The sequence below is a fragment of the Symphodus melops genome (genome assembly GCF_947650265.1).
Source record: "Symphodus melops genome assembly, chromosome: 10".
Classification (NCBI taxonomy): Eukaryota; Metazoa; Chordata; class Actinopteri; order Labriformes; family Labridae; genus Symphodus; species Symphodus melops.
In genome coordinates this window covers 13,556,963-13,579,048 of record NC_136700.1, presented here as the reverse complement: position 1 = coordinate 13,579,048, position 22,086 = coordinate 13,556,963, and the positions used below count along the sequence as shown (strand labels likewise).

The 22,086-nt window shown below is 37.9% G+C and overlaps 1 protein-coding gene across 2 annotated transcripts in view; it reads right to left on the bottom strand.

Moving 5' to 3' along the window:
• pdgfd (platelet derived growth factor d) overlaps window positions 1–22,086 on the bottom strand; it is a 48,433-nt gene that overhangs the window by 5,725 nt on the left and 20,622 nt on the right. The window contains exons 2-5 of one of the 2 annotated variants that reach the window (XM_079354198.1): window positions 18,111–18,321; window positions 16,663–16,840; window positions 8,966–9,025; window positions 5,324–5,531 (exon numbers count right to left, since the gene is read on the bottom strand). In XM_079354198.1, the coding sequence (XP_079210324.1) occupies window positions 5,324–5,531; window positions 8,966–9,025; window positions 16,663–16,840; window positions 18,111–18,321 (657 nt within the window). The remainder of the gene's footprint in view (window positions 1–5,323; window positions 5,532–8,965; window positions 9,026–16,662; window positions 16,841–18,110; window positions 18,322–22,086) is intronic. The other variant, XM_079354199.1, reaches the window with a different exon arrangement.

Here is a 22,086-nt window from a genome sequence, read left to right as displayed (position 1 = left end):
GACATACTTTATGGCCGCTTAGGAACTACTGCTGGTAAAGTGATGCATTTTGGGATTGAAGTCCAGGCTAAACATGCACTTGTGTATGTCACACAGTTGTTCCCGTATTTATGTGTTGCCTGCAATCAAAAGCATGACACAAACAATAACTTCCAGGAAGCCCATACCTTACATACCCTGGGGAAGAATACATTCTAGGGCGAAAGACTGGGTTAGAGCTGCAGTTGAATCGGTCCTTACAGGAAGTCAATTCTTCTTCAACTGATACTGCCTAACAGCAATAAATACATATATGTATTTTCTATCAGCTTGAAGGAGTGAAGAAAAGCATCACAAAGCTGTTTCAGCTTCCAGGAGACAAGCATTCCCCAGAAAAGATATCTACACCAGACGAACCAACGAAAGAGAAAAGATCCAGGTCCAGGTGAGACGACTAGCCGCTGGGCTTTAACATAAGTCAAAGGACCATACAAATCAAAATCATATTTTATTTACTTCTTTGATGTTGCCATCACAAGCTTCTATACCCAATAAAAGTCAAAAGCCAGAGCGCTGAACCACAAAGCAAAGGACATCAAACAGTACTTGTATCTTTAACCTGGCTGAGGAGCTAGATGGTAAAGAATAGGATGAAACTAGTGAAAAATGAAATAAAACTACTCTGGTGCATGCCATGGATATCAAGGGATGAGAAAAAGGTACATTTAGGAGCAGAAAAAAAGGTTTGTTTGGTTTGAAAAATAATTGAATCTTAAGGAAAATAAACAGTATATCTGTTCTGCTTTAGTTCTAATGTTCACTAGTTATAAACTCACTCAAAGGACTAAGGGGACAGCAAGACCGTGTCTTTGACTTTAATAGAAAATAGAGTAACAATTGCAACAAAGGAAGATGATGTTAAATGACAAACAATTCAAAATCTAATTAAGTTAGATCCATTTGTGGCTTAATATCCCTATTGTGATTGTTATTTTAAACCTGTTTGGTAGAATAGGCTGTCTTTTATGCACGCTATATTAGTTCGGTACATACTTTAAATTAAACACAATTAAACAATATATATGTTTTAAAAGGCTACATAGTGAGATCTATTTAAAGCCCAAAGGTAGCAGCCCAGGTAGCAGACTCCAACACAAACCCAGGTACTCTAATACAATTGGAATAAATGATCTTTCTTAGTTCCCGGTACATTCAACAAGTAAATTTGCAGTAAAGAAAAATAAAACTTTTTTTTTTTTCATTCCACTAAAAAACAAAGGCTTTTACGATCCAATACAAGACTAAAGGACCTGTCAAGATCAATAGCCTCTGTGAACCAAAACTGTGTAGCAGTGTGAGATTGGCTTGCATTGGCATGATTTTGAGCTTTGCTGCAACAATGTAACGATACAGATCAGTCATGCATTAGAAATCCCTTTTGAAATTGCATGACCTACTTGATACTCTAACAATGACACATTCGCTTGATGTGCAATAATGTGAGTGAGTAACAGAAAATGAAAGGAAGTGCTAAGGGTCAGGAGAAGCCTAATGGCATTGATAATCAATAAGCAATTGTTTGCCAAAAGAAACACTACTGTGGGGGTTATAATAAAAGACAAAGAGAAGAGCAGGAGACATGCATCGGCTTAACAGAATTAGTGAAGTAAAGGGTGCACGATTCAATTGTTTATCTTGATATTTGTTGACATGTTTTAAATTGTTCGGCAAGATGACAGGAAAATAAAATGTATGCGACGGTCTCAAGATGTCAGGTGAATGTGTTTCCATGCTTCACTAAAATCCCTGCATCACGTTTTAGATACAGTTGCTGTGTGCACATCTGCTATACAGGAGGCTAAACAGAAGGTGCTGTATGTCTGCGTGATGTGGGCATTAATAGGTTAAATGAGGACAACTAAAGGTGTTAACAATCAAACAAGGAATTCATTATAGTTTCATTTATATGATTTAAACATGAAACCTGAACGTTAAAGCTGTGACTCCTTTTAGCTGGTTATAAAACACGCCTACATCATTGTCTCTTTATTATCCACAGAAGAAAACTGTTTCTAACTTTTCAAAATTTTATTTAAAGTTTGCCTTTTTAAGAATAGTTTGAGTTCATTTTGAAGTCTATTTTAAGCCAGCATCAGTTCCTCTCTAATTATTTCTTCAGGCCTCACCCATGCCATGATGGGGAAGCCGCCGCCGCCGCCGCCTTTTCTAAATGTTGTAAACTTAAAAAGTAGTCAACTCTTGAGTATTTATTGTCTCAGTGACATTTGACTCCAACATGGACTAAATCAGTGGTTCTCAACTCTTCTAGCCTCAGGACCCACCACCAACTCCACTCTGGGAAAACTGAGACCCAAATTTCTGATATTTTTCATCAGCTTGGACTTCAATCAATACCAAACATATAGCAGAAGCAAGAAATATAACAAAAAAAAAACATGTTTAAAAAGTGCTTCACAGCACTGGCTCCCAGCCCTCCAGCTGAGAACCACTGGACTAAATAAGCCAAAGATACAGTAAGAGGCAATTATAACTGCAATAATAATCAAAGCTGATTCATGAAGTAACTGAAACACTTAAAGAATCATCCCACACCGAGTGTTTTTCTTCCTGCATAACCTTTTGTCATCAAAAGTACATGTGACAGAGAACCCATCATTTCTGATTTTACTGGAAGGCAAAATGGCTTCTTTTGTAGAAGGTGCTTTTTCGTATTTGATGAAAGAAACCGTCTAGATGGGCACAATCAACACTGCTTCATAACATCAAACATAGGCAATGAAAGCTATGTGTGCTGGTGTGTGCAGGGCAAGACTACATATTTATGCGGTATGACTGGAAACGGAGAGACAGGTCATGTTTAAGGGGGTGGGTATACTGAGAGTACATGGTGTGTTTGCATATTAGCTAGACTGTCTTTTTAAAAGTAGTATAATCTCAAATAAGCACTGGTGTGAAATCCTGTCATAAAGCATGGGCGACAAAAGGCAAAGACTCTGTAATATACTATGTGGACTCTATGTGGACTGCACAAGTCTCGGTCAGTTGAATTAAAAGAGTCCCAATTAATATTACGATCAGGCTTACTGTCCTTCATGGTACCAAAGGTGTGTGTGTATGTGTGTGTGTGTGTGTGTGTGTGTGTGTGTGTGTGTGTGTCTTAATGAAAACAAAGCTAAGCTGCTGACTGTGGCGTATTTCTGCACTGCTGCACCGGTTGAATTTCCAATTAGAGGGAGCCACGCTTGGTACAGTATATCAAAGACCTGCAGCAGCACCTATGCACCTTTTCTATAGTGTTGCAACATGCACATACTCCCCCATACACAGAGCTTTTTCATGCCAGCCCAGCACATGCGTTCACTGATAAATAGAGATGAATTTGCTGTCAAGCTCACATATTTGAAACAGGAGAGCACTCAGGTAGAAAGAGAGAGAGAGAGAGAGAGAGAGAGAGAGAGAGCAAGAGGAGGAGAGACAGGTGAGAGAGACTCCAGTTTGTTGAAAGCTTGAATGCTTCTCTAAATTAGACGCACACATCTCTTATAGCGTGTTTGTAATAAACATATGCGTGCCATAATTTCTTATCTGAGTTTAAGTGCAAGGTCTGTTGCCTCAGAGACTCCTGGTTGACAGCATTTACTGCATGGTAAAAGTAAATACTCTGAACTGCTGGTCTATACTGTCTCCTCAACTCACTGACTCATCTGTAGGCCCAGTCGAGGGCGAACTGCTCATTTTATGATGCAGTGACTTAGTCCAAATGTGTTTTGTTGTTGCAACATTAGATAGATAGGTAGGTTTAATTTTTCATAATGATCTAACATTAATACAGAAAGCTGCAAAAAGGTCCAACATATGTGGATTTCTATAGCAATATGTTTCAGGTGCAGGAAGTAGTATGTCTCCCTCAAATGATCAAAATGTTGTTTGCAACGTATTCCTTTCTGATTGTTAATGTTGAGAGCAGCGTAGTAGGGCATTGTGCTGACTGAGCCCCTTCAGTTCCCAAAAGTGAAAATATTTCATACAGTGGAATCAACGTATTATCTTGTACACACAAGAACATTACCTTCATATTATCAAAACAAAATATCAAGCTTACTATCTATGTTCTATGTCTATGTCTTATCAATATCATCATTATGACAAAAGATTATGAACACAACACGATACTTTTTGGGACTTCAGAGGCTCCGTAGAATCTTTCTCTTTCTTGTAAGGTTTCTAATTCCTAAGCAACAGTCCTTGTTTGTGCTATGTTTGATCATAAGGCAACAATGAGGCCTCATATCATAATTACCGCACTGATTAATAATTAGCTGCAAATTACCGAGTCACAGACCTTGTCAACCCCCAAAGCTGCACCACTGGGTTTTCTGAAAAGCCCAATAAGTGAGAATTGGCGCCCTGCTGTGTGGGTCTTTGTCGGTCAGCACAGGGCGGCATACTCTCCCCTCCCCTCTATTACACCAGCTACCAATAACTGCACCAGTCTGCAGCAAAATACTGTGAAGGCAGCATGGTCATTGAAGATTACCCTCTGCCAACACAATGTAATAAACACCAGAACTCTTATTTCATCTCTTATTACTTTCCATTACTTTTTTTTAATACTTGCATTTCTCTGTTACATGTCATCACAAGCCGATCACTCATTATCTCTTTTTGTTGCACTTTTAAATTCTGTGTTCATATATATTTTATGCAATCACAAAGCCCAGCGTTTAGTCACGCACAAGGGCCCCTGTTTGATATCAATGTTTGATATAAGTATTAAGTATTAATTAAATGTTTGATATAAGTATTACTGCCTTTCTTAGAGGTTGGTAGTGTTGTAGAGCTTGAAATAGGACTAGGTCTCAAGACGGATCTCAAGACAAATGTGTGAGTGAGTGGCACTACTGCTGCACATAAGATGATGATTTTTTCTGTGATATTCCCTAAATGCCCTAGACTCGTCTTGGTCTCAGTTCACTCTGATCTTGGGTATGTCTTGGTCTCAGTTAGTTTGGTCTTGACTACAAAACTACTAGTTGGACATCAAATAGTAAATTTATTGTGTAGACTTGTCGTTAATCTAGTACTTTAAAACATAAGCTTTTTATACAGCTGGAATCTTTGCAGATAGTTTTGAGTCACGTAATGTAAAAACCATCTCTACTCATTGAACCACTCATAGTCTTTGTCATACAGGCATATATACACACAGACACAGACACACAGACACAGACACACACACACACACACACACACACACACACACACACACACTAAACACAATGATACCAGTGTTTGAACCCTGAATAAATTATGCTTATCTTACCTTTATTGTGTCTACTTGCCAGATGATAGGCTTTGGACATATAATGTATGTGCGTTTGGGTGTAGATGCTGTCCAGGTCCTGTCTCCAGGTGTCCGGACTCAGGGTTCTTAAAAGCTGTTCCACGGTTTCAAAGGCGGCTATAGTCCGATCCAAATCATCCAATGAGAAAGGATCCTCTGTGACTGGCTTTTGCCCTGCATCGCTTTGCTGCAAAGGTGAAAAGGTAATTGTGAGTCCTTTTCGTTCTTTTTAAGCAAGCAGACAAGTCAACGGGAGCTATTGCAACATTTTGTAGTGAATCAGTTCGCTGTACTTTTTTTCCCCACACCTTTGCCTAAATGTTATCTCACACTGTAATGGGGAGGTCAGAACTGTTTTAATAAAGCATAGAAAAAAAGATATTCAAGGATTCGTTGGAAAATAAAACATTCAGAAAAATCAACAGATAACCTCCACACTGCCACGAAGAAAGGACACTAAGGTCACAGTCACCTCAGGTCATATTGACTCAGCATCTTCTTAACACATCCAGTCGTTTAAGAGATCCCAACTAAACATTACAGACTGAGATTTTAGTTAAATGGAAAACAGATTTGCAAGGAGACATCTTGACCTGATCTTTGCCTTTTGCTTCCTTTGCAGTGTAGCTGCATATGGTCTTCTCTTAAAACACATAGTGCATTTCAGAAAATTAAAAAAGCTGTTTCTTTTAGTCATGTAGCAGATACAGTGATCAAAGCATGAAACTACTGCGATAAGATGTAAAATTCCTACATCCTGCTCTAAGTGTTTTCAGTTATTCACAGAGCCATTCTTTTTTTCAATGCTTTTAAATACCACTCTCAATCAAACATTGCTTGTGCGAAAGTCATCTTGTAGTGGCATTAAAAGGAAAGAACATCAAAAAGTAAAAAGGTCTAACAAGTGAATGTAGTTACATTTATTGATCTTTTATGACTAACAGTGAGTTTGTTGAGCGTGATCTCTCTTTGTATTTTTTTGGCTTTCCAATTAATTATATATATCACCATATACCCGTAATGATTATTATTTCCAATTCCCCGCTATTATGTAAGCTAGGAAGGAAATGCAATCTAATTCTTACAGCAGTAGAAATGTTTTGTCTGTCACATTAAGTGCCATAATAAGCCCTTACGAACAATCAGGTCAAACGGATCCAGTCTTGTACCCACAGCCTCTTTGCTCCATGTCTGATCAGGAACTTATGCTACAGTAAAAAGTAGCAGAGTAGTGTCAGTCATAAAGAATCTGTTAGTAAATGGACAGTCATAGAGACAGGATGGACACAAACACTTCGTGCGAGCACACAGCCAGTCCTTTTATGCCCAGAAAATATGCTAGGTGGACATCGGGCAAAACACCACTGAGGCTTCACATTTGTTATCATTGACTGTAAACGCTACCTTACAGTGACTTTTGTGACTCAAAGAATAAATCAAACCAGCTGATGTTGCCAAATGAACAAAAATGTGGAATTAAAGCTAAACCAATTGTGGAAGTCTGAACCTCCATTATTTTTTAAAAATTACTTTAAATAGAAATAACCGAAATATATTTGAATTGTTTCACTTTTTTTTTTTTTTTTTTTAAAATCAGCATGCATTTATGGATCAATGTATTATTAAGTTAAAACATAAACAACTACCAACAAATAATGCTGATAGTGTTTAATTCTGTGCATATACATCCCATCTGCCTTTGCATTGGCATATCCTTTCATGTACACGCAAAATACACACACACACCTACACACACACACACACACACACACACACATTTTAGCATTATCAATCCATGCAGAAAAACTTCCACACAGCCAAATGCACACTAATCATTATGGTCACACATGTCACGAGGCCAATAGCAAGCACAAATTACATTGCTGTACTTATAAAAACATTAGTCTCAGAAAGCATGTCGTTTTACATGTCTAGCTTCATGCATAAAAGATCAAGTATATACAGTACACGTGTCAGTGTATTCTGTGTGGGGTAATGCAGTAGCCTATGCAAATGGAGCATATGTTACATTCATTAGTGTAGCCATTGTGGCCAGTGTACCGAAGAAGACAATTACAGTATACATTATGTGGGATATCAGAGTTGAAAGAAGATAGGCTGTATGTCTTTAAATATCACATGCATCTGTTTTCTAATGAAATGCTCCATCTATAGTTAAAGTTATTCACACATAGTTTGAAACAAGTCATGTTTATAACAAAGTGTTTATTGCAGAAGCTTTTGTATTCCTTATTATAGCAGCAGGATATATCAGCAACATTATGTGTGAAATGCCATTTGTTGAGCTTCAATAGAGTAAATATTAATCTCCTAAAACTCTGTGCAATCCAATGTAAACTTTGTTGGCTCAGTATGCAGCATGCAGCACATAACCTATACATTCAGTAGTCTGAATGTTGAAAGTTAGATAGCAACAAAATACAGTAAAGAAAAAAGGAAACAGAAGTAAATGTTATTAAAATAAAGCCAATCCATTTCCTCAAACATAAGATGCAATCTATGAAAACAAACAGCTTACATTTTGACCTGAAGAATCTTCCTGAAGCCTGACACGACACAGTTTTCTTTATAAATGTTTCAGCTTAATACAATATCAAATAGTGGAGACACAAACTCTATGCTGTAAATGGTGATGTATTAAAGGTTTGAGGTGGAATATTATCTGCTATTGGGCTGAACTTTTATTTTGAAACATTAGCAGTACCTCAAACATTCAGTTCTCTTTCAGTACTGGTCATGCATCTGTGATGGTCCCAGATCTTCTCTTAATAAACAATCACTCTTGTTAATTGAACTTATAAGCTATCCAGTGTAAACCGATACCATATTTCATCCATATCTATGCACATATACATTTATAATTGTATCATCTGATTAAAATGAAAATGAGTGTTATATCGTTTTACTTTTAGTTTATTATTTCTTCAACATAAACTCCCCTCCTTTAAACATCCTTTCTATTGAGAGAAGAATGATGACAGCTCTTGTTTCTTTTTTTATTTTAATGACACATTGTTGTTGTCTTATTCTTTTTTTTCTTTAATGGTTGAAAACACTGCTCTAGCAAGTAGCAGAAAAAGAAAAAAAAAAGAGCTCAATGTCAACAAAGAATTGAATCAACTGATGCAGGCTTTGTGCTACATCTGAAAACTGAATGGAGGAGGCAATAGTCAAGATTTGCATGTTTCAATTTCACAGTTATAATGTAAAATATAAGTACCCAGAGTTCAATGTCAACAAGGAAAACCAATCGAATGATAATGTTCTTGTGATACAATGCACTGCTTTAAAAAAAAAACTCAAATAAGATATTGGTTGATGTTGATTGCTGTGTCTGTGGTCAAGATCAATATTTTTAGTTTGATGCTTGATGTTCACCCTATAGCAGATGTGAGATGAACTTTAACTGACTGGTCAGGGAAGTTTGCAAAACTAAAAAAAAGAAAACCTACCACCTGAGTATCTTTGACAACTTGTCTTAATCGAAATTCATGCTAACTCCTTTTCTGAAAAGTGTTAGTATGAGTCTTACATTGGGCAACTGTTTTAAGTTAGGCATGTGTTATTATATACACAAGTGCGTGCCTGTAATGGACTTACCAACATGGGCTCAGTGACGGCCTCCCAGTTAGAGTTGGATGCAGGCAGAGAGGACTCAAACTGCAGGAACAGAGAGCACAGATAGCCAAGCATCAATTGATTAATTAAGAAGAACATTTTACATGATCAACCATACCGAAGAGATGAAACTTATAGATTTGTTTTTAAGCTTGCTGTATTGCCTTGAAAGGTAGAGTAAATTATCTTCAATCTTAAAACTAAATACATCTGTTTTTGACCGACAACAATGAAAGCTCTTGTTAATCAGGTGTGTGTATAAAATGAACTTTGAGTGTCTCAGTTCTGTTACATCGAAAGATGACATATTTCTACATTTGCTCACACTCTGTACAAGATGGTTAAAACACCATGCATAGGGTTAAGCGAAGATCTTAATCATCTAAAAGTAAAGGCTAATGCTTAGGCAAAATGTATGAATATAATGTAGGTTTACATAAGATGTGACAGGATACCTGTGTTTGAAACACCTCACTTCCAAATCCAAAAAAACCCAACAATTTGACAACAATTAATCTGAAGGTAGCTCATCAATCCAACAGATAAAGTATAAAAACACTAGCGCTCAGTAAAATCAGATTTATGTGAAGTGCTTATTCTAAACATTCATTAGACTGTGTGTGTGGGCGTGTGTGTGTGTGTGTGTGTGTGTGTGTGTGTGTGTGTGTGTGTGTGTGTGTGTGTGTGTGTGTGTGTGTGTGTGTGTGTGTGTGTGTGTGTGTGTGTGTGTGTGTGTGCGTGTGCGCATGTGCGCAAGCTATCAGACTCTGGTCAAAGCATGTTTAGGAGTTAAACACTCATCAGACTGACGTATTTGGCACACATGCACACATTCTTTATATCTCTCTCCCTCTCTCTCTCACACACACACACACACACACACACCTGGACACACACTTTCTTTGGCACCACCCTCTTTACCACACACACAAAATCTCTCTGGCTATTGAATCTCTCTTCTTCCACCGTCCTAAATACCATCATTGGTTAATATGACACACTTAATCTTTCTTAACCACACTTCAAAGATACAGTGTGCTAAGTATGTCTCAGTATGTATGTAAGTTTGTGCCTGCAAATCTGATAGCTTTGACATCAAAGTCAGTAAGTGTGCAAAGTTTTATATAACAAAAGTCTTGCATGTGGGCATTGGGTAAATGTATTTCACATTAGCACACACGCCCAAACCAGCTGTGAATGAGGTCAAAAGGATTCCTGTAAGAGTGTGTGTGTGTGTGTGTGTGTGTGTGTGTGTGTGTGTGTGTGTGTGTGTGTGTGTGTGTGTGTGTGTGTGTGTGTGTGTGTGTGTGTGTGTGTGTGTGTGTGTGTGTGTGTGTGTGTGTGTGTGTGTGTGTGTGTGTGTGAATTGGGAAATGCATGTTTACAGTTTCCCAGCCTTATTTCCTTCTAAGGTAAAACTCTTCATGTCAAGAACATCTGGACCACTTGGAAAAGGGTTGGGAAAAAAAGCTTAAGAGACAAGGCTCAGATCATGTTGGAAGGATTTAAAACCTCTGAGCGTGAAGAGTTCTTGTCACTCTTGTTCTTACTTCACAATTGTGTGCTGGTTTTTTTGTGGATCCGTTTCTCTAAAATCTGTTTTTGATCTTAATGCAGGAATTTGATTAAAAGTGGTTGAAAACTATGTTCACCTTAATGGTAGTTGTATTTTGGTTTTCTAATTTTACACGAAATGACATGTCCAAGTTTTATTTGAGATATTTCTACTTTCTTACAACAATACATAAAAATGTATCTAACTTTGTAGTCATCTGGAATGTGCCAGTGCAGAAAGTTTTGTTTGACGATGGTAAGTCAAGTTGCACTTAAGTTAACTTTTATTGTGCCAAAAACAGATGAACAGGTAGAAACAGGACAGCAAATAGTCTTGAGCTGTAACATGGTTGGTGTAGGGTATGCTTCAAATACTTTTACTTTTACCTGAGGAAATGGAAAAATAGTTGTTACGCTGATGCATAATTACAAGGCATGCACCAATTCTCTCCTTTGACAGGTTATAGTGAGACAAGCATTTAATTGTACATAAGTTTGTCTGTTGGGTCCATGCACCAGGTTTCACAGGATCTGGGCCCAGATCTATCTTTCTCGCTGGTTTTAGCATAACCACAGTTGATAGACAGCTGTTGTTCCTGAGTGAACCAAACTAAACTGGCAATTGCACCAGAGTTTGTTTGAATCTTACAAAAGTGTACTTGTGAGGAGACCATAAGAAGTTTATAATCTAGAGTGTATCAACATTGATTAAAGTATTGTCTAAATGACCAACAGGGTACCCCATACACAGTCTAGTATACTATATATATTCTGAGGTGCGCACGGTTGCAGGAAGATACCATGAAAAATAATCAAAGTATTGTCTAATAGTTTAAAGTGTTGTTACGAATAGCAAACAAAATTAAAGTAGACATAGAAATTCTTGTATTATTTTTTCTGTAACTAATTGAGAAATACAGTCTTTTAAACTATGAAGCAATATGTTCAATTTTCAGCTGAAGATAAACCGTCAGACAATATCACTTTGATAGTATTTATTGTAGCTGTCCAGTGGAGGGAACGTGTGGGAGTCGGCCTTTTTGACCTCCATTTTGTACTGTTGGACACTATGCAGTGGATGATTAAGTGTGCTGCAGAGACTGAGGAAGGCCAGAGAAGATCCCTATCCAATTGTATGCCATAAAACCAGGAGACTTTTGACTTTTTCGAAACATCACAAAGCCACATTTAAGCTTCCTCATCTCTCCCAGCTCATTTTCAAGTTAATGTAGGGAAAATGCTCCTTACTGCTGCACAGTGATTTGTTCTTGTAATTTACTGGGATACTCTCTTCTCAATCTGCAGTTTATTTGTGTCTACATATTAAATGTTACTTTCTTTGAGTCTTTATGAGTAACATTTAGAGTGAAGCCACATGGAGGTGATAACGCTGAAATAAATACAGCTCTTGATTATTACTCATTTTCTCTCAAATGTACCGGATGTTTTCACTGATGTTCTAGCAGCAACAGTAAATGGAAATAAAAAAATTTAGACAGAGGGAAGTAATATTTTTGAAAGAACATGGTAACTGCTGTTTAACATCAAGTATAATCACATACACGTTGACTTGGTTGGTTTCATTTTCTATCATTTCAAGGACAATCCACAAGACTTCATGTCCGGGAATCACACATGTATGACTCATTGGGATTCTGGGAATTTATCCGTATCATCTTTCCTGGGCAATAGTATTTTCTTGCAGTAGCATTAACACTCAAAATACAATGCTCTGATGTTGAATACAGCCAAAGATATTATGTGTGTTGCATGTGTAACCAAACAGCTCCTTAAATGTTAATTTTGTGCAATCAAAGGCACTCATTACTTTATGTAAGCTTGCACTGCAGATGACGATTTTCACTCGCTGAAAACAAGATTTAAAAAGGATCAAAGAATTGTAATTTTGGAGGAAAAACAGTGATGTGAATAATAAGTAAGGACTCAGTTTGACTGGAGTGTTGCCTGCAGATACTTGGCATTTGTTTCTTTGCAGGAGGGAGCAGTTCTATTTTAATATGACATCTTAAGGTCATTTTAGGTCCCACTCCATTAAAATGTACTTGTTATTTTCTTCTATAAAACAAAAACTTTGATTGAAAAGATATGTACTATGAAATGTGGTCAACCTTTTTTCAAATGTCTCATGTATTAGAACCCCCCCCCCCCCCCAAGAGAGGTTTAAATGCACTTTTGACTATGCTAAGCTACATGAAATACTGTAAGCCTCACCATAACCCAAATGGTAAATCTGACTCCAATCCGTATTGACATGTCCATCACAGATAGTAGTGTTGAAGATTCTGCTGTTTTGTAAAACATCCTTAAGCCATTATCTATAATAACCATTGTGCAGATGCTAACACATCACACATCATTAGCAGTGATGCTTGGCACATGATGCCTGTCTTCCTTAGTGATTACTGACATTGCTCCCTCATCCATATCAATCAAAACTCTCTCAGCCATTCATGGTTGACTTGGCTGGGCATTACATACTACATGCTACAACTAATCCTGTCCTATGTTATTTTTTTAACGTGTTAGAGATGCTTCACATTGACGTTTACTGAGAAGGAAAGAGATAACAGGTTTGAATGTGACGTTGGATGCCCTTGTGACAGGGAAAAGATCCGGGTGGCTAATACACAAGTTTTTTACAGCTGTGGTTGCACATGGGAGAAGTAAAGACGTTTCCGAGAATGTCGACTGCATCTGCACCTTTTCCACCTCTGGCTAGCTGTTTGTTAGGTTATAAAGACACTAAATGTGACGCATCTATTGGCCTTATCGAGAAGAGAGTGATGTGCACTCAATGTGCACAATTAATGAGCATCAATTAAAGGTCAAAGAGAGCAGATCACTTGCATTTGGAAATATACTGTAGTTCACACACTCTGTTTCACTTCAGAGAACACACTGGTTGTTGATCTGCACAGTTTTAGCTGGACCATATAACCAAGACATGCTGTACTAAAACAAGACCCTTTCCAGATTTGATAATGACTTGGACCTTGCTTGACTGTATTCATAAATGAACGACAATGAATTTTCTGGAGCTAGAAGTTGAAGTTGAATTACAGACCTCTAGGCATTTCCTCTTCATTCAATAAACCATTTATCAAACTGTATTATTTCTTTGTCACAAAAAAACTCCCAAAGGCACCAATAACAGTAACACAGCCATGAAATGTTAAATTGAACTGGAATTACAAGAGTGAAAACCTTGCAGCCATCTATCAACACTCACGTGTCACTTAAAGCAACCACTCCCTAAATATGCACGATTTTGAGGCTTCGAGGCCAAAATCACCATCAGGTCCATGACACCTGCGTACAAGCCAATTTAGTTCACCTTTTGTATGTCAGTGAATCAGAATAATTCTAAATCGTCAGGCACATGCCCCCAACCTGTACTCAGCATACGACCATGCCCTGTCTATCCATATAAGGACATCTGATTGGTGTATCAGGATGAGAGCGGTGAAGTGGAGACATATAAACGTTTTTAGAAGATGGCCCCAAAAGAGAAAAAAAAGAGCGGCATGTTTGGGGGCTCAGATGCCGCTACATCGAATTACATAGTTTCAGCAATTCTGTACATGCATTGGCATCGTGAATCAGCTGAACAGTCATACATCACACTATTCCAACATGTTGTGAAGGTCTAACGTGCTCTCTTCTGAAGGCACTGTCTGCAATATCTTTCAGCAAGGCTGGGTCTTTACACTCTCTGAGACATAAACCACCATCATGTATGTTCCCTTCATCCTCTTAAACAGGCTCCAATCAATCAAGTTGGTTTTGATAACAGATGCAATATTTCATGGCAGTATTAGTTGGAGTGGCCGACGATTAGATATTAGATGAAAAGGCAAACACTTTATGATTACTTAATGCATGAAGTCAATGCATCAGTTAATTTACGTTTTATTCTTGTCTCTTCAAAAATAAAAAATACATTCATGTTATGTTTTACCGAATGTATTCTTAATATGTCATCTATTGAGTTAAAAGAGTGTATGTTAACATTTTCAGGAGGTTCTAATAAACAAATTAAAGTAAAAATATATTGATGAATCACTGATTTGTGCTTCAAATGTCTGCATGCACAATTTATAAGCAAATATTTGTGCAGATGCACTGTTAGTGAATGAGGCCCATTGAGCATATGTTGTTGCTCTTGTTAATATTTACTCTGTTACCTTTTTACTTCTATTTGGCTTCACTCTACATTTTCTCTCTCACACTGATATTGTTACTTCAACGTTTTTTCTTGTTTTTTTTTTCCATTTAGTCCACCTTAGGCTACTTTCACTACCTCACAAATGCCTCTCCTCTGCCTCTCTCCATTCAGGTTGTTTTAGTCATTAGCTGACACGTTGATAACATCTCAAGACACCTGTTCTCTTTTTCTAGTGCTGCATCATCTCACTCTTTCGCTCTGCCTCTCTCTTCCTCCGTCCCTCTCTCTCCTCCCTCTTATCTGCTCGACAGGTCTGGAGAGAACAAATTAGACCTGCTAAATTAAGCCACACACACAGCTCCAGTCTAGCTGGGGGGAAGCTGCATGAGTGCCTGTGATTGTGTGTTTGTGTGTATGTATGTGTGCAAAATTTGAAGACAAAAACACACTTAGACACAAGTTCTTTGAAAAATTGGTCAAATGGATCAAATAAGATAAGCCACTAAAGCCAGATTCTGTTTAAAATGTACAGATAAGGTGTGATAATTTGACCAGAAGAGAAACAACAAAGGAGGAAGAGGAAAGAAAATGAGTTTTTTAAGGAACATTGTTGACAAAATGTCAGGTGAAACAAGTGTGACGTTGTTCTGTTGTAGTGAATATTTGTTGCGGTCATTAAAGGCTGACTACAATACACACGCAAAGTATGTAGTTTTGTTTTTCTTATTTGTTTAGATATTACCCTATGTGCTTGTTGCTGTAGCAACATCTGTGTTTAGATTTCATCCAAATCTAAAAGGATGAGGATTTTGTTCACTTGCTATGAAACAGATACAATTTAATTGTGGAGCCTAAATATGGACCACCAGAATGAAGAGACAAATTTATGTTTGGCACCTCCTGTGGCGTGTTTTTTTTTTTTGTTTGTTTTTTTTTGTCGGTCACATTGAAAGCACATATTTAAATTCTGCTCTGAAATTATACGAGACAAACATCTACACAGTGATAGGGTATGGTTGACAGGTAATAGACAACACTAAAAAAGTGTTAGTTCTTGCTTCACATGCATGCGCAGGACAAATTCGTGAATGAGATAAGGTGTACTCTATTCTCTACCACGGGCACCAAAATCAGCTGGTCATGTGCAAGAGCTTTTAGTTGAAATTGTGATGAGAGCAGGGTAAATATTTTCACCCGAGCTACAATGTCAAAATGACAGTATAAAGCAAGGCATCGCCTGCAAATACAGTATCTCTCTTATTCCCTTTTCTACCCTTACCCCTCCATGTGCTCTTACCACTTTTTTTTCTCTCTCTCTTTTTCTCAGATAATAAGCAATAATCCCCCAGTTCACCAGTGTGTCTGTGATGCTGTCTTTCTTCCACACTTTCTCCTGTGCAGTCATAAAAGATCCGGCAATGGAACATATGTAAGGCCTCTCTGTCTCTGCCCTGGTCTGTCTTTTCCCCCTCTTATTATAGGGTGGGAGAACATCTTCAAATCAGGGTCCCTCTCTTTCCTCTTCCTCACAGAACAAAGCTAATCTTCTTATCTCTTCCTTTGTCAGCTTTTAAGAGACCCCTTTCTCATCCACTATCCCTCCTGCCCCTATAAGTATGTCTTCCTTCTACAGTTGAGTGGATGGGAGAGGGAAAAAAAAAAACCACTTGGGTGATATATTTCAACATTTCACCACCGTGTTGCGAGACCTTATCTCTCACTATTCCTATATCTTCTCCCATCGTTTTCTCTACCTTCATCATCCCATCTCTCACTTTTATGGCCAAGTGGAGGAACAAGAGTGAAAAAGCTTTTTACCTAAGCCCAATGTTACAAATTACAACAAACACACTGAGCCATGTCCCAAAGAAATCAGCTCACTATTCTTCCTCAGCTGTGTGAGTGTTTTAGTGTGAGTATATCTAAGTAGAGTTCTCACCAGCAGTGAATAGTAGACTTTGAATCCCGGCTTTGCAACAAAGTAGTCATCAGATTTGAAGGTGACTCTGAGCGCATTGGTTTTGGAGTTAAGTCTGGGCGGTGCCTTCTGCCCACACCAGCGACCCCAAATTATAGTACTGGTCTCTGATTGGTCCTCCGCTTCCACAAAGTCATACCTGGAGTGAGAAAGGGAGAGAAGGAAAGAAAAAGATTCAGGATACAAACTTTGTAAAAAAAACAAAAAAAGGGTTTATAGATGTGAGAAAAGATGTTGCTGGCCTGTCACTACAAATCAAAGGTAGAACATTTAGATGCATTTGAGTCTTATTTTTGGTTGTTTTCTTCTTTTGGTAACCACAATTCAGATTTGCCCAAATCTGGGAAGGCAGTGACATCACTTAAAGATCCAATTGGAAAGTTTTGACTTATAACACTTGCAGTAAAATATGGATTAAAAGAGTCCCGTGGATTATGGATTGTCCCAGTTGTATTTCTAAATAAAGTAAAATGCAGTTTACTGATGGTTGTTACTTGACTTTATTACAATCTAACTCTTGTTAGGGAGCTCATAAGTCAAGTATAACTTTTCTAATAACCTTTGTAATAATATCACTAAACTCTATGGCTGCCTTATCTGATGATTGGCTATTACACTGTTCATAGAGTTTAATGACTATTTCTGTGAGCACTGGGCTTCTATTACCAGCGAAAAGATCATATTCCAAAACTTCTCAAATCACTTCCCAAGCCTGTCATACAGCTTAAAAAGAACATAATTATATATATATATATATATATATATATATATATATATATATATATATATATATATATACAAACACAAAGTCAAAATGACAAAACTGATTTGAAAAACAGAATAAAGCTACTTTCTCCTTCCCCCTACCTCACAAATCTTTTCTCCACCTCCTCCCCTATTCTTTCCCCCCATTGTCTTTTTTCAGCAAAGTGCTTACAAAGATGCCTGAGTTACATATGGGGATTAAAAAGTTGGCTACTCAACCCTCAAGGACAAACCTCTTATGATTGTTGCAAAAGATGTTTATAAGCAGTCTCTCTTCACCCCTTAAACATTGAATATAGTTATTTCAAACATTCATTAAATTGAAGTTTATTGTTGGTGTCTTAATTATGTACATGAAAAAATGTCCTACCCCTTTTTAATGCAGCTTTTAGTCGTCCTTTCAAAGTTAGTTTTCTCATTTATGTCCTTCCAATCAGTTCTTCTTACAGCTTTACTTTATTTACTTTCACTTGACTTTTACGAGTTACAGCTGCTTGTATATCATTCATTATGTTCTTCACTTCTCCGGTCAAACATTTTACACCAGCATTGGCTTGTCTTTGTGTTTTGCTCTAATCCTCTTGTCTCCATTTTATTTTTTTACCACTCCAATGGCTATTATTTTAATCTGTTCTTAGATTTACCTGCAGATTCCATTCTCAGCCTCCTCCAGGCCAAATTGTCCATCAAACTCCAGGTGAATGCGGCTCCCTGGTGGTGACAGCAGTTTCCATGACAACAGCAGATTGCGGGGGTAAGCGTTGGGGTAGCGTGGGCTTTGGATGAATCCACCCAATGGCGTGACTTCAATGTTTTCCTCTTTGTGGTACAAGTCTGTGGTGAGGCGATTGCTGTCTGTTAGTGGTTACAACTCATCAGTTAGTTAGTCCAGTTATACGTTAACACAAGCAAAGCAGCTTTTTCAGACACTTAAACATTAAAAGACACTGGCACAGATTGAAGAAGTCAAAAAACAGACTAACAATGCAAACTACTCATGAGATACACAGCAAATACCATTGTACTATATGAAATGGCAATAAAGGTACTTTATTCTATTAATAGAGTAGTTACAGAAAACTGTGACCCACTCTCTTGGTAATTTTCAATTGAAAATGAAACTAACTGGGCATTTGAATGTGTAAAAAAATTCAGAGGTCACCGAAAGTATGCTCATTTGCTGTCTGACTGTTACGAAAAAGAACAATTTAATGTGAGCAAAAGAAAATGGCCATGGACTAATGTGTTGGTCAAGGTTAACATGGACAGTTCTCGGGCAGTGGCCATTGCCCCTGTAACACTATGGCATATATAACATGCTGTGCCAAAACAGAAGAATACCATGTATTTGTGTTCAAGCACTCCAGCTATTTCACTACCTTACCGCACAAACACACCCTCACAAGAAAACACACAATTCATCATAACACCTCAACCCTTTCATATCTCCAAAAAAAGAAAATGAGAAAGGCGAACTTGGTAATTTTGCAGACTTCTTCTAATGTGATTTCCAAAGTCTTCTTTGTTGTCAAATAACTGCTCATTAGTACAGATTAACATCATAATAAAACCCCTCTGAATATCTAATCCTGATTAACAAATGCATTCATCAATCTGATTTTGATACAGCACAACAAAACTCATTAATTGTTAGAATCATTTAATTGCTGACTCCATGAAAATTACAAGAAAAATCCTTACACACACAAACACAATCACTCTAAGGTCAGGGTGTGTGCTGAAGTAGGCTGACAGGGCTGTATTTTCCGAGGGGTGCATGTTTTTTTTTTTTGCAAGAATGAGAGGGCTGAGTGCATAATCGAGGCACCTCCGTATGCACCCCTGAGAGATGATGATGAAGCGCTGGCCTTCTCTTCCACCTCTTCACTGCAAACTTGCCTCTTTTCCTCTCTCCTCATTTCCTTTATCCTCTCTTTACCTTGCTCTTCTTTGCTTCAGTCAGTAATTCTGTCACATCGGTCATTCTGCATTCTTCAGCAGTCACAGCCCCTGCCAAATCTGGCTCTGTTAATTAACACTGTACCCTATGGTAAATGTGTGTATGTGAAAATGCATTTGTGTGTCAGAGTGTATACTTTCAGTTTTGAGCATTTATCCTCACATAAATGTGTATGTGCGTCGTTATAAGGGTGTGTGGGTTGCTCAGTGATTTGTGTGTGTGTGTATCTGTGTGTTTGTGCAGAGTTTGTTAGTAAAGGAATTCTTCCACTCTGCTGATCAGAAGCTTCTCTGTGTGTGTCCATTCACTCATAAAAGTGCTTATGTGTCAGGAACTTTCACCCACTAAGGTCACTGGGGAACAGAGTATATAGTGCGTTTATGTGTGCAACTGTTAGCATTCACATCTATTCACTAGGGAGTTTGGGTCCATGTGTGGGCGGCAATTGTCAGGTCCTGCACATGGCGTGCCAATCTATAGTTTCTCACATACAAGCTTGCACTTGTGCGTCTAATATAATTAGTTGTGCACAACAGAGCCAAACTTTTAAAGCACTTCTGAAGTGTCTGCAGTCACCTTCCGCCAGGTTTACTGTCAGATGTCACAAAAATGAAAACACATTTTCAGAAAGTCAGCAAAAGAAAACTAAAGTTTCTCTCTCTCTTCAGCTAATTTAAAGGCAGGGTAGGTCATTTTCAAAAACTAGCAGGACTTGAAAAGTAGCATCCTCTCCTTTTCTCCGTAATCATCCACCCCTCCCTGCTGTGCTCCCTCAAAAGCCACGCCCCTCACTTACGGATTTCAGTTCATGCTTTGAGTGTGGGCTCATGCATGTATGGGGTAGAGAGGCTTGATTGGTTTATGAAAAACGAACAGTCATCCAACTTTGGTTGAAGTTTTTACAGGTTTATAGCTGCGACAGATTTTCTTTGTTCCTTTTTCGGAACACAGTAAGATCTTAATTACTGTCAGGACATAAAGACAATTTCAACCAAAAACTTAAAAAGTGTGCCTGGAGGAAATTACCTCCCCTGCCTTTAAGGAAGGATGACCCATCCACATGAGCAGCATGTTTCACTAATAATCATTCCAGTTATACTTCTGTCTTGACTATTGTCCTCACATAGTGTGGACACTTATGTCGGACCAAAGTCCAACCCTTTATTTACATTACAATTAATTCGCTCAAGCTTAAAATTGAATATATATCTAACGTTAGAATGCAACATTTTAACACTGTGACAACTAATTTCTTGTCATACAAACAGACTGCCACTGAAATCCTATCGTACTCTATATCATCTTGAATGTATCGATTCAATCCCAAACACAACGATTGATTAAGACCGTCAGATTTCCTTTAAGTGTTAAAGCATGGGTGCAGAGACTATGTCACAGGTTAACTAGCCTCTGCTCATTACTCTGATGCCTGTTTCAAATTGGGGGGACATTTCATGAATGCACGCTAAATTTCACTCAGACATTCAAAGATAATTGCAACCAAGCAACCAAAAAAATTGCGATTTGGCACAGCTTAAGTGATGTTGTAAAAAACAAAAAAAACATCACTTTGTCAAAACATCACTTTGTCATCATAACCATAACAACTCCACCAGGATCATGATATTGAGCAGACTCTTTGTCAGCGGGCAGACAGAATTTGCCAGAAACCTAGACATCCAACAGAACCACTGACTTCATGATATTCATGGGCTTTGTACACACACATTCTGTGTATGGTCCCTACTTGCATTCACAGCCATTGATTACTTTATCTTTGCGAGCCCATCTAACATAAAGGCCCTGTACACTCCCTTTTCTCCAAAGTCTGATTGTCCCTGATCCGACACCAGTCAATCGCAGTGCCATACATCAGAGATTCTAAAAAACACATTCATTATAATCACCTTTATAATCCTACTATATCAAACTCATCAGAAGGGAGAGTCCAAGAATATTTGACAAATATCCCAAAACAGCAATTTCAGCAATTTGCAGGACTGCTTCCCTTTAGTCTTGGATATGTAAAATGTTTACAGAGGTCCCCGACATGTTTGAGGGAACTATCTTCATTTTCAAGCAAACATGAACTTTGCTGCCATACTTGTCAGGAAAGACACACAACAGGCATCTTGTGCATTATTTAATCCCAGTGAAAGGATGCTATTCAAAATGTTCTGGCTTTGGTTGCTAACTTGCTGCTGGCTTCTAGCATCAAATCTATTTAAGTTTTTGCCACTGTGTCCATTACATGTGTCCATCCACACCTGCAGGTTTATGTATGCCGGAGTTCGGGGTATAGTGTGTCAAAGACAGAATGCATTAGGAACAAAATAAGATGTCAAATTAAAAAAAAAAAATAATGTAAATTTGCTAAAGCAGCACAGAGCTCTTTTTAAATGCATGTCCTCTGTGACACCATTGACCCTCCCATTAATCATGTAGTGATGTCAATGAAAGCTCTGCAATTTCATGCAAATGATATAAAGATAAAAGCTTTCTGTTTCAGATCCAGAGAATAGACAGAACTAGAAACTGGCAGCGACATTTCTTCTAGCTGATATACAAATGAGTGTTTGGATTATTTTGGGTACAGGTTAAAACGGGTTGAGAGAATCCAAAATACTGTGTATTTGGAGACACAAGTGCAGACCCAGGGG